The sequence below is a fragment of the Pelophylax lessonae genome (genome assembly GCF_965119305.1).
Source record: "Pelophylax lessonae genome assembly, chromosome: 11".
Classification (NCBI taxonomy): Eukaryota; Metazoa; Chordata; class Amphibia; order Anura; family Ranidae; genus Pelophylax; species Pelophylax lessonae.
The window spans coordinates 88144533-88158606 of record NC_138778.1 but is presented as its reverse complement, the minus strand read 5'-3'; the positions used below and the strand labels follow the sequence as shown (position 1 = coordinate 88158606).

At 44.2% G+C, this 14074-nt stretch overlaps 1 protein-coding gene across 2 annotated transcripts in view; it reads left to right on the top strand.

The window, feature by feature from the left end:
* Positions 1–14074, top strand: part of STAC2 (SH3 and cysteine rich domain 2) — a 301427-nt gene that overhangs the window by 144437 nt on the left and 142916 nt on the right. For both annotated transcript variants that reach the window (XM_082273001.1, XM_082273000.1), the window contains exon 2: positions 2579–2879. In XM_082273001.1, the coding sequence (XP_082129127.1) occupies positions 2579–2879 (301 nt within the window). The remainder of the gene's footprint in view (positions 1–2578; positions 2880–14074) is intronic.

Here is a 14074-nt window from a genome sequence, read left to right as displayed (position 1 = left end):
ACCCCATATGATCTACCTGCCCTACCCCGTCCTGATTGGCTGACACATACCTGCGGACCACTGAAGGACATACCCTCTTTGAGTGCAGACCATCACAGGATCCTGAATACCCTGTAAAGAGCCCCTGTCTATCCCAGGACCCCAAGGAGGACCCCTGGTATATCCATACCTACAGAGGGAACCAGGATCCACTTGAGTGATCGATATCCTCAATTTATACCCGCTCTATACCCCTGTGTGGGGTGGGTATATCCGGTGAGTGGGCTACTTACCCTAGGGGGTCACTGAGCACCTCACCTCCTACCCACCACGGGGTCACCTCCGACATCTATATTTGAAGTCACCATATTCATTTATATTCATTTATATTTGTTCATGGACTTTCATCCAGTCACTTTAATTGATTTTCTTTGGATTTGTGTACTGGCATATGGACTTTTTTGTCAGTTGACATTTTGTCACTTTTAGTGCACCTATGACCTTATTGTACCTTTTGGTTGATACCATTCTATTCTATTTCATTTTGTGCACATTGCCACTTTATTGCCATCTCTCACCATTTTGCACCTTATCACCTTTGTGATATACATATTATTAATATTATCAACTTTGTGTGCACTTTTATTTTATTTTATTTTTTACATATTTATCAATTTATTTATTGCACCTGTACTGCACTTCACTTTATTTATTATATAGTATATATTTATTTATTGTCTATATAGTATACTCTGATATTTTGTTTCAATTTATACACCTATACCTACCCTTACATATCACCAGCAGGCAGCGCCATTCCCCTACCTTTACCTTTCCATGAAATGGGAAGGTGGTTTCTTTGTTAAGTAACACCCTTTTACAATCAACTGTCTGCTGGACACCTGTTTAATGAATAATTAGACTCACCTGTAGTTGAATTTATGTTAATTAGGATTTTGTTGTCTAAAATTTAGCTTTGTTCCTAAGACTTTCATTGGAGCGTATTATGTTTATAACATGGTCTTGAATTACTTTGTTAGGAAAAATAAATTTTTGTGTGTGCAAATTACCAAATCTTGGTTGCAGTATAGTGTTCCATAGAAAATGTTCATCCTGAAAGGAAAGTAAAGGTTTTCTAACAAATCTGTTGGGGTATATTAATTTATGATGAGCACTGTATATATCAGAAGGTCAACAGTTAAACATTAGCAACTACTTCTTGCAACATAATATTAAGCACTGCAGGAAAGAATAATATATTTTGAGCAACAACAGAGTCATTAACATATATGTGTGTAAGGGCTCGTTTACGCTTGCTTCAAAACAGGGCTTTAGACACGCCTTTTAAAGCTCTCTTAATGTTAGTCAAAGCTCCTGTCCCTAAATAAAATGATTAGCTTATAGTCCTCTTTACACCTTACATTTGCTTTGCTTTGGCTTCACTTCAAAAATTATACCCCATATCGCTTTAGTGGTGCTTCAAAGCGTCGTCAAAGCCTCCATAGAAGTCTATGACAAAGATCGCTTGAAGCACCTGCAGCTTTTGAGAGGCTTTATTCCAGCTTTAGCTTTGCTTTGTTTTGGATGAAATTGCAGGTATGAGATATCCACACACAATCAGAGCATCTGCCAAGCTTCAACAAAGCTTCAAAAGAACATAACCAAAGCATCACCGAAGCTTCACCGAAGCACCACCAAAGCATCAAAAACACATTATAAAAGCATGCTGAAGCGGTAGATGTTTTAATGTGTGTTGAAGCCGAAGCAAATGTTAATGAGCCCTAAAAACTACACTGACACCTAGTGAGAGTGCTGAGCATCACAGCCAATAATCCAATTGTCCCAATATGCAGTTTTGTGCGTCCCCTTTCTGGGCTGCCAGGATATGCCATTGTACCAGCAAATTGATTTAATGAATTACATGCTCCCATGCATGGAAGAGTCAAAGCAAGTTCAGCAGTCAAAATAAATTAAAATACCATGGTCGTTGTCAGTGCAAGTGGTACTAATAACTGCATTTAATGTATTTTATGTTATCTGATACTTCTATGTTTATTATATTGGACATGATTGCTGGCACCTTAGTTGGACTAACAGCTGAATCTTGTGTTTTCAGGCTCCTGTCTGCTTTGTGTTTCTCTTTCTCTGTCATGTACAGTATATAGGCTCAGAAGGGATTCCTCCGATTGTTTGCTTTTTTATTGTTCTATTTTCAGATCTCTTTTTTTCCCCCTCTTTGCTTCACTTCTTTTCTGTTTCCCTTGCTATTTGACATAAGAGATTTTTTTCTGTCAGTGCTATGCCCTGGGCATTGATTTTCCTTCCTTTACCCACTCTATGCCCCGTTACCATTCTGCAGGGTCTGTCACTTCCCATTGCTTTTCCTGAATGCCCCCTGACCCTCCTTTGAGGCAGAGAGCCAATGTCAAATGATTTCACAATGCTATATGGAGATAGGAGGAATACATCTTTCGCTGATCAGTTTGTCTGTCTCTCCTAATTGGAATATTTCGCTTCTGTTTTTTTTTTCTTGTCACTATACATATTCTTCTATTAAGTATCCTCAAGTATCATCAAATTCTCATTTTTTTTTTTTCAGCTACAGCGCTTTCGACGCTCCATCTCATTAAAGACCATCCTTCGGAGCAAGAGCGTTGAGAACTTTTTCCAGAAACCAAATAATGAAGCAAAGATATGTTCTGATGTGCTTCTAGGACCTCCGATTCCTCCTCCACCTCCTTCTCCTCCTGTCCCTAATGAATCTCTACCTCAGGCTGACCAGTCCCTACATCCACATCACAAGCCTTTATCCGTGCTGCAGGCGGTTCGTACACACAGCTTCCAGGACCATGTCTTCAAGAAAGAATGCCCCTGTCATCTATGTCATCAGATCATTGTTGGTACGTGTCAAACACCTATCAAATATTATGCAGAACACATTTGTACTCTGTACTGAGTTTAACCAGTATGTATAATAACATTCACTTGTTTTTATTAATAGCTAATATAGAGAACCTATTATAATGTCCTTATAGACTTTAACACTTTGGTATACTGAATGTAATTCCGAAAAAAAAAACATACTGATCTCACATTTATGTACACTTAAACTATAAAATGGATTGTCCAATTGTGAGTATTTACTGCATCAGGCTTGCTCCATAAAGGTATATGGGATGGTGGGACCCTAGGATATATCTGCACTGAACTATATTGCATGCCTCTGAAATAATGTATCAACACCGATACATACAATCACCTATAATGGCCTAAAGGTTTGGAGAGTTTGCGATTTGCTTAACATGTGTACACCTGCCAAAACACAGGGGTAAAGGGCATGAGGCTTGCTAACTGCTCACACTAAGACCCTGTTCACATAGTGAAGTCTATGGCGGGGACTATCACATTGTAACTGTGCTAATATGAGACATGTGCAATTAGTTTCGGTCTGAATCAAAATTCAGACAAATTTTCGGTTAATGTAAAAATGATTTACAGATTCAAATTCTGTGTGAAGAATAGCTGGTTGTTAAGCAACAGGCTGGGAATTGCTTTGGGGCCCTTGCCCTTGTTTCCATGTAGATGGGAACAAGGACCTCTTCCCCACAACTCTGGCCTGGTGGTTGTGGGGGTGCGGGGTGTGACTTATCGGAATCTGCAAACCCCCTTTAACAAGAGGGCCCCCAGATTCCTGCCCCCCCCCATACATACATAGTACCCCTGCTTATTCGCCAAATAAAAAAAATCGAAAAGTTAATAAAAACACAACACAAAGAGAAAAGTCCTTTCTTGTATTAAGAGAGGTAGAGACTCGAGAGAGAGAGATATTATTTTATCACTGTGCAAATCATTAGTAAGAGCTCATCTGGAATATGCAGTTCAGTTTTGGGCACCAGTTCACAAAAAGGATATTGGGGAACTGGAGAAAGTGCAGAGAAGAGCAACCAAACTGATAAGAGGCATGGAGAAGATCAGCTTTGAGGAAAGATTAGAGGAACTGAATGTATTCTCTCTTGAAAAGAGATTAAGGGAGGATATAATCAACATGTATAAATAAGTAAGTGGTCCATAGTGAACTTGGTTTTGAGTTATTCACTTTAAGATCATTACAGAGGACACTCTTTACGGCTAGAGAAAAAGAGATTTAATCCCCAAATACGGAAAGGTTTCTTCACAATAAAAGCTTTAAAAATGTGGAAAAGACTCCCTCAAGTGCTGGTTCTGGCCAGATCAGTAGATTTATTTAAAAAAGGCATGGCGTTTTTCCTAAATGTACATAATATAACTGGATACTAACATTTATATTTAAAGTTGATCCGGGGAATATTAGATTGCCCCTCGGATCAGGAAGGATTTTTTTCTCAAGTCATCTTCCAGGGCAGCATCTGAGAAACAGGGTTCCTCCCACCTGTAAACAACCACTATTCGCCCTGAGGCTATATAATGGTATGCAGAAGGCTATACCTTTCTCACTCTGGGTGCTTTTTCTTACTTACAGACAAATGTCCCAGAAGAGAACAAAGCCAGGACCAGCAGTAAAGAATGTGCTTCATGCGATCACAAATTACAGTCAGATTGGACGAAACCCTTTTGCAAAAAATGTATCAGCAAGCTGGTAGCAGAAGAGTCGGGGGGGGGGGGGGGGGGTGCTTCAAAAAGCTTATGTCAACTTTCAAAAAGGAAATGCGGAACATCTTTAACCCCTTGTGCACAGCGATTAAGAACCTCCAAAACCCGGCCAAAGAAGCGCCAGGGAGCAAGCCTTCCACCAGTTAAGAAGCCACCCTGTCCACTAGCAAAGAACAACCAGGCAGGTCTGACCATGAAAAGAGTTCAGAAACCTCTGCCTCTGAATTGGAGGTAGGACTATGCTCAAATTCAGGAGATCAAGAGAAAGACTCTCAAAGTTTACTCTTTCTGACAGAGGACACCGAGGAACTATTGAGGGCAATTGCAGACACACTAGGAATAAAAGAACCAAAACCAGAATTGTCTTTACATGACAAAATGTACAAGGGACTGCAACCAAAGAATCCCAGGTCATTGCCTCTACATCAATCCTTAAAAGACATCATCAAGAAGGAATAGGAAGAACCCAAGAGGAGATTCTTTACACCATCAGCAATAAAACGCAGGTACCTGTTTGAGGAAGAGGACACGAGAACCTGGGGCAAATGCCCCAAGATAGATGCATCACTGTCAAGAATATAAAACAAGTCAGACTTTTCTTTTGAAGATTCTGGTACTTAAAAAGACCCCATGGATAAGAAAGCGGAATCACTGCTAAAGAGGGCATGGGAAGCTGGAGCGTCAAATCTTAACCTGGCAATTGCATCCACATGCACTGCAAGAATCCTCCTGCTATGGCTAAACCAGCTGCTTAGAGGGGAATACCCTCAGAGAAGAGTTACTAAAAACCATGCCCACCCTGGAAAGGGTTGTGGCTTTTGTAGCAGATGCTTCTGCCGAGGCAATCAAAACTACGGCCAGGGCAACGGCACTGGTAAACTCTGCCAGGAGGGCCCTATGGCTCAAAGAGTGGACAGGGGACATTGCCTATAAGAACAAGTTGTGTGGTATCCCCTTCACAGGTAACCTTCTCTTTGGACCAGGTTTGAAGCAGGTACTTGACAGGTCAGCGGATAGGAAAAAGGGGGTTTTACGCAGACGAAGAAAAATCAAAGCAAGGCGCCCTTACGGCAGCAGAAAAAAAGCTACAAGCAAAATTAAACTAGGAAGTGATGGTTCTTTCCAAGGAGGAAAAATAGGAAGGACCACATCCTTAAGCCTCCTGGCCCAACACCGAAGACAATGACGTCCAGCAGGTGGGGGGCAGACTCTCCTCATTCGTAGACAATTGGTGAGAAAATACCACAAACAAGTTTGTCCTTCGCACAGTAGAACAGGGTTACAACATAGAACCTACATAGTAACAAAAGGGAAACCTATTCCAAAATTAGATGTCAAAAGAATCCTGATAGCTTACCTGGAAAGAACCAAAGACTGGCGCAAGACTTCCTCTCTCTCTCTGTTCTATAATAGAGGTCATCAAGCTACAAAGAGCTCTATGGCGAGATGGATTAAAATAGACATTGTACTGGGATACCAGTCCCAAAGTCTAAGTCCGCCTGAGGATTTCAACGCCCAATCTACCATAGCTTGGGCCTCCTCCTTTGCAGATAAAGCAGGGGCTACACTGGAGCAGATGGTCGAACTTTAAGACCTTTGTAAGGGCACTATCGAATTGACTGCCTGCCCAGCCAAGATCAAACTTTGAGTAGAAAAGTTCTCCAGGAGGTAGACCGCCCCCCAGTAAGTGGAAGTGTTCCTTGCTACGTCCTCTCAAAAGCTGCCCTGGAAGACGACTTGAAAAAAAGAGTTAGGTACCCGGTAACATATGTTCAGCAAAGACATGGCCCAATCCAGCAAAGAGATGGCCCAATCCAGCAAAGAGACAGCCCAATCCAGCAAAGAGACAGCCCAATCCAGCAAAGAGACAGCCCGATCCAGCAAAGAGACATCCCCATATATTCAGCAAAGAGATGGCAAAAATCCAGCAAAGAGACATCCCCATATGTTCAGCAAAGAGACAGCTCAATCCAGCAAAGAGACATCTCCATATATTCAGCAATGAGACAGCCCTTCCATATATCCAGCAAAGAGACACCCCCCATATATCCAGCAAAGAGGCATCCCCCATATACCTAGCAAAGAGACAGCCCCCATATATTTAGCAAAGAGATCTCCCCCCACATATCCAGCTAGGAGACAGCCCCCAGATATCCAGCAAAGAGACAGCCCCCCAGATATTAAGCAAAAAGATAGCTACATAGATATCTGGTAAAGAGACAGCCCCCCAGATATCCAGCAAAGAGACAGCCCCCCAGATATCCAGCAAAGAGATGCCCCCCAGATAACCAGCAAAGAGACAGTCACAGCACAGACCCACACCTAAGCAGCATTACCAGACAGAAACAGCGCTATCCAGCAATATTGTCAATTTACCAAAAAAATAACGTCTAACAACTTATCTCCAGGTGAGCACTGAGCAGTTAGTCAGAACAGTCTATCCTCATGCACCACAGTTGGTGCCAAAACGAGCATCCGTTCTGCAGAAAGAGGCAGGGTGCACATGAAATCACTCTGCTCTCTCAGGCTCCGCTGGAACTATGTGTATCCACTTATTTTGCGTCCACCAGCTCACTTTGCGGCTGCCGTGATAAACAATATAGAGCAGGCATCACTAAATGGCGGACCGTGGGCCGAAAGCGGACTGCAAAGCAATTCTACCTGGACCGTGGCTCCCCCACTTTGCAGCCTGAGTATCTTCTCCAGGGTGACAGCTTCCTTCTCCTGCCGCTGCCACAGCATTCATCCGTAGCACACAGAAGATACGGCATTTGCAGACAGAAGGTGGGACATCCTTTTCAAGTTAACAAGCCAGTGATTTATTGCTAGGATGCAAGCAGCCAATCCCCTGCCTGTTAATTTGAAAAGCATGTCCCGCCCTCTGTCTGGACATGCTGTGCCTTCTGCCTTCTATCTGCTGTTTAAGGTAGGAGGAGGATTACAGGGATGGAAGAGTGGCTGTAAAGGGGACTAGTATAATAAAAGGGGGGTGGTGGTGCTTTGAAGGGGACTTGGATACAAGGAAGGTGGGGGGGGGGGGCTGTGAAGGAGACTGAGATAAAAGTAAAGGGCTGTAAAGAGCACTGGGGTGCTAGGAGGGGGGCTGTGAAGGAGACTGGGATACAGGGAGGGGGACTGGGATAAAAGGAGGGGGCTGTAAAGGGGACTGAGATGCAAGGTAAGGGGGGCTTTAAAGGAGACTGGGGTGCTAGAAGGGGGGCTGTGAAGGGAACTGGGATACAAGGAGGGGGGCTGTGAAGGGGACTGAGATGCAAGTAAAGGGGGGCTGTGAAGGGGACTGAGATGCAAGGAAGGGGGGCTGTGAAGGGGACTGAGGTGCAAGGAAGAAGGGCTATGATATGGACTGGGGTGCAAGGAAGGGGGTCTGTGAAGTCTACTTGGATGCAAGTAAGGGGGGGGGGACTGGAAAGGGGACTGAGGTGCAAGGAACGGGGGCTGTGAAGGAGACTGAGATGCAAGTTAGAGGGGGCTGCAAAAGGGACTGAGGTGCAAGGAAGAGGGGCTGTGAAGGGGACTATGGTACAAGGAAGGGGGGCTATGAAGGGGACTGAGGTGCAAGGAAGGGGGGGCTAATGTAAAGGGTGTAGATATCTGATGTAAGGTGGGGGTGCTGTGATGTGAGGGGGAACAGAAAACATTTAAGTAAAGGAAGCGCTGTGATGTAAAGGAGGGCTGTGATGTAAAATGGGGGGACTTGGATGCAAAGGGGGGCTGGGATGTAAAGCAGGCAATGTAAAGGGACTGTATTGTAAAGAGGGGCTTTGTTGTAAAGGGGTGCTCTGATGTGAAGGGGGTGCTGTATTGTAAAGTGGGGTTTGGTGATGTAAAGGGACACTATATTGTAAGGGGGGTTCTGTGATGTAAAGCGGGGGTTCTGCAATGTAAAAGGGGCTCTGTAGTGTAAAGTGGGGGCGGTGGTGTAAAGGGAAGTGACACTGATGTAAAAGGGGAAACTGTAATATAATGGGGGGCCAAAATGCTGTTCCAACATGTTCCGCCAGAAAAAAAGCCATGAATGTAACTATGTAACAATGTAACACAAGATTTTGACAAGTCATTTATTAAAATAAAACATAAAAACGCTGACTTGAACTAAAAAAGAAAAAAGACCCTATGACAGGTAAACATTGGGTCAGGTTTACCCGGTGACGTAACCAGATAACCCAGTCCCCATGTCTACCGCTCATTGGGCAAGTGTCATTATGGGGCAGGATCACCCTGCCTCTGTGTTTACCTGTCATTTGGCTGTATCCCTTGACGGGAAGTCTTGTTAAGCAGGCAAGTGCTTTTTTTTTCCCCCCGTTATAGTTTGCGTTTTTATGTTTGTTTTATGTTGTGTATTTATTAACCCTTTGAGCACTTTTTGGTGAATGAGTAGGGATACCCCATACTTTTTCACATGGGGGGTCTTGTTAAAGGGGGCTCCAGATTCCAATAAGCCTCCTTGCCTGCAGACCCCCACAACCACCTGGCCAGGGTTGTGGGGCAGATGCACTTGTCCCCATCAACATGGGGACAGAAAAAAGCCCTGGGGCATGTGGCCTGGTATGGTTCTTTCCTGGCCTGCTGGACTGCATGCTCAGATAAGAAACTGGTATGGATTTTGGCGGGGGACCCCTACGCCATTTTTTTTTTTAATTTTGGAGTGGGGTTCCCCTTAAAATCCATAACCGATCTGAAGGGCCTTGTATGGATTTGTCAGTAGGCAGAGGGGGGCAGGTGGGGCCCACACTGTTTTTTTTTTTTTGTAACCAGCATTTGTTTTGTTTGTATTCTGCTGTAAGCGAGGAGTTCCGCTGATGGCAGATGAGTCATGGTTGTTAAGGACGCCAGCTGTCACCCACTCCTTGACAACCAACTATTCTGATTTCTGAATATACAAAAGGAATGCCGAAGATACAAAACTAATTCTAAAATTCCTAGAAGGGATTGGTCCAATATTACGTTAATGAACCAATTCGTTTTCAGAATTTCGGAATTCGTTTTTGTATATTTAGCATTTTTTATTCAGAATAGCATTACATTTAAAAAATAAAATACAAAAATATGTGGGGTCACACTTTATCTGAGCACACAGCCCAGCAGTCCAAGAAAGGGGGGGATGAGCAAGCCCTCAACATGGGAGGGGGGGGTGTTTTGTTGCAGGGGGGCTCCTCCCCAAAGCACCTTGCTGCCATGTTGAACAAAAAAATGCAGATCTGAACAAAAAAAGAACCACCGCTCTCCGAACACGACTGGTCCTGTCCAGGAACACAGCACAATGGCAGGTAAACATAGGGGCAGGGATTACCCCGCTGCCATATCTACCCTGGCGAGTGTTATTCCCCAGATAAACACGGGAGCAGGGTTACCCGGTGACATCACCGGGTGATCCCGCCCCATAATGACCAATGAGAAGTAGGCATGGGGGCTGAGTCACCTGGTTACGTTACCGGGTAACCCCTGCCCTTATGTTTACCTGTCATTTGGCTGTATCCCTGGATAGGGTCAGTCTTGTTGGGGAAGCAGGGTGGGGAGGTTTTCATTCAGGTTGGTGTTTTTATGTTTTTTTTTAATAGAGAACTTGTCAAAAACTGGTGTTGTGTTTTTATCAACTTTGACTTTTTTGTGGTGAATGAGTAGGGGTAATATACCCCATACTCATTGACATAGGGGGGAGCCAGAATATGGGGGCCCCCTTGTTAAAGGGGACTTCCAGATTCCCATAAATATCCCCCTGCACCCCAGCAATCACTGGGCCAGGGTTGTGGGGAAGAGACCCTTGTCCCTATCAACATGGGGACAAGGTGCCAGCCCCAAAGCACCCCCCCCATGTTCAGGGCATGTGGCCTGTATGGTTCCTGGCCTGCCAAGCTGCATGCTAGGATAAGGGTCTGGTATGGATTTTGGGGGGAACCCCTCGCCATTTCTTCTTTTTTTGCATTGGGGTTCCCCTTTCAACCCATACCAGATCGGAAGGGTATGGATTTGGGGGGGGGGGTTAGGTATGGCTTGGGGGGGACCGTATGCTGTTTTCTTTTCTGAACTTTCATTCTGTTTCGATTCAGCTGTCAACGGGGAAGCTCACTAACAGCTGATGAGTTATCAGTTGTTAAGGGCGCGCCAGCTGGCTTCCCAGCCCACTCCTTAACAACCAGCTATTCCTCCTGCAGAATTAGAAACGGTCGATCATTTTTTGACTGATCCGAATCATTCTGAAAATTTAGAATTTGTTGGAAAATAAAAAACCAGAACTAAACTAAATGAATTCCGAAACGAATCAACAAAACAAAACTAGTAACATAACTAATCTATCCAAAATGAATTCTTTCCATTTTTTTCTTTCTGCACGTCTTGCTAACACACAATGGTTCTTGAAAAACGTGAATATGGTCAATAGTGATGGACGAATATCAGCCGGGCGGTTCGCAAACGCCAGCCGCAAATTTTCTCAAAAGTTTGCGGCGGGTGACCATTGACTTTAACCACTTGCCGTCTGCTCACTAGAGCTGTACTGCGGCAAAGTGGCTCTTGTAGGTCTGACGACGTAGACCTACATTGGCAGACACTCCCCGTTCTCGGCGGCGCGCGCCGCCGGAGGCTCGCTGCCGCTGTAGTCACAGCGGGAGTCGAGCCAGGGGAGGAGCAGCGACGATCGCTGCTGCTCTTCCCCGATCGTCGGGGATCTAGTGTGGAGATCTGCCTGCTTGTGTAAACACAAGCGGGCGGATCTCCTAAGTGACAGGCAGTGACAGATTGCAGGGTTCAGCATAGCTGAACATGCGATCTGTCCCTGTGTCACACAGTTACCTCCCCCCACACACGTCAGTAAGCACCAGGCATGCATTAACCCCTCCCTCTCCAATAAAATTAACCCCTTCCTTGCCAGTGTTATTTTTACAGTAATAGTGCATATTTATATCACTGATTACTGTAGTAATGTCACTGGTAACCCCAAAAGTGTCAAAAATGTCAGTCAAGGGTCCAATCTGTCCACCGCAATGTCGCAGTCCCGCAAAACAAATTGCAGATCGCCGCCATTACTCGTTAAAAAAAAAAAAAAACACCAAACACTACAGAAATCTTTCCCTTAGTTAGTAAACGCAATAACTTTTGCGCAAACCAATCAAAATACGCTTATTGCAATTTTTTTTCCCACAAACATGAAGCAGAAAACAAATTGGCCTAAAATGTTAAAAAATTTTGATTTTTACATTTTTTTGGGGGGAATTTCATATAAAAAATGTGAAAAATATTGTTATTTTTTCAAAATTGTCGCTCTTTTTTTGTTTATAGCACAAAAAGTAAAAATCAAATACCACCAAAAGAAAGCTCTGTTTGTGGGGAAAAAAATATGTAAATTTAGTTTGGGTACGGCATTGCATGACCGCGCAATTGTCAGTTAAAGTTGCACAGTGCCGAATCGCAAAAAGTGGCCCAGACGTAAGACAGCAAAATCCTCCGGTGGTAAAGTGGTTAATGGGAGGCGAACTTTAAAAACCTTTAGGTCATATTTGCAGCCACAAAAGACTTACTAGCTGTGCAAAAATAATCCCAGCACATGGACAATGTCATAACAGAAGTATTTTAATTGAAAAAGTTGCCCAAAATTTTTTTTATTTTATTTTTTACAGCAAAAAAAATATATTTTTTTCATAAATCAGCCAGAACTGACAGCAGCCGGTAAATACATTGTCTAATACATATTGGGTCCATTCACACATCTGTAAAATGGGTCCGCATTCATTCCACAATTTGGCAGAACCTTTACAGACCCATTGTTTTTCATTTCAAGTCTGAAAAGTTTGGCATTCACAGGATAAAGAAGTAAGTGTCGGCCATTCAAGGTCCCAAAAAATTAGCCCACATGCATTTACCTGACAGCTAAGAACGTTGTATTCTGTGGCTGAAGGTACATTAGGCATTCACAGGATACAGAAGTAAGTGTCGGCCATAAAAGGCACCAAAAAATAGCCCACATGGGTTTAACTGACAGCTAAGAATGTAGTATTCTGTGGCTGAAGGTACATTAGGCATTCACAGGATACAGAAGTAAGTGTCGGCCATAAAAGGCACCAAAAAATAGCCCACGTGGGTTTACCTGACAGCTAAGAATGTAGTATTCTGTGGCTGAAGGTACATTAGGCATTCACAGGATACAGAAGTAAGTGTCGGCCTGTATAGGCTGCAAAATTTAGCTCACATGGTTTGAACTGACAGCAAAAAAACTTAGTTTTTGATGGCTAGAAGAATGGTAGGTGTTCACAGTACACAGAACAGTAAGTGTCGGCCTGTATAGGCTGCATAAAATTAGCTCACATGGTTTGAACTGACAGCAAAAAACTTAGTTTTTGATGGCTAGAGGTATGGTAGGCGTTCACAGTACACAGAACTGTGAGTGTCGGCCTGTATAGGCTCCAAAAATTAGCTCACATGGTTTGAACTGACAGCAAAAAACGTAGTATTTGGTGGCTGGAGGTACATTAGGCATTCACAGAAAAAATAATTGTTGGCCCTGAAAGGCCCCAAAAATTTGCCATTCAATGGACATGAAATGCCTTTTATGCCGCTGTATGTAGCGAAGCCAAGGACCAGGAATTGTTGAGGGTGGAGGAATTTCGATGAAACCTGGTCTACTGGTCACATGTGTTGAATACCTCAGAGATCAATGCCTAATTCATTTTTATAAATGTGAGGTAGTCTACACTGTCATGAGCAAATTGTGCAAGCTCTGGCCAGAGGTCAAGCCTGCCCACCCAGTAGTCCAGGGGTTCATCACTCCTCAGAGCGTCCACATTGGCCATTAACCCGATGTAGTCGGACACCTGTCGGTCTAGGCGTTCCCTCATGCTGGATTGGGAGTACAGCTGTCAATGGTTCGGCTGAAAGAAGGATCTCATATCTGTAGTGACCAAGACATCTTCCAACCGCCCTCTTGTGGCAGGCGCTGTTGGATTGCTACCTGCAACTGTCTCTCTGTGTGATTGGAAATTCGAACAGGTAGTCATTAACTCCACGCTTCTGCTGGAGCAGCCTATCGAGCATATGCAACGTTGAGTTCCATCGCGTCGGGCAGTCACAAATAAGACGCCTGAGGGGCAGGTTGTGTCGCCGCTGAATCTCAGCAAGGCGAGCCATGGCTGTGTAAGATCTTCGGAAATGGCCCGAGATTTTCCTGGCCTGCCACAAGACGTCCTGGACCCCAGGGTATTTGGCAACGAATCGCTGCACCACCAAGTTCAGGACGTGTGCCATGCATGGCACGTGTGTTATTTTGCCCTGTTTTAGCGTGCTCAGCAGATTGGCACTGTTGTCGCACACCACTTTACCAACTGACAAATTCAGCGGTCTCAGCCACTGATCTGCCTGTGAACGCAAAGCTGAAAGGAGTGCAGGACCAGTGTGGCTCTTGGCTTCCAGGCACAACAGACACAGCACAGCATGGCAACGTCTCACCTGGCATGTG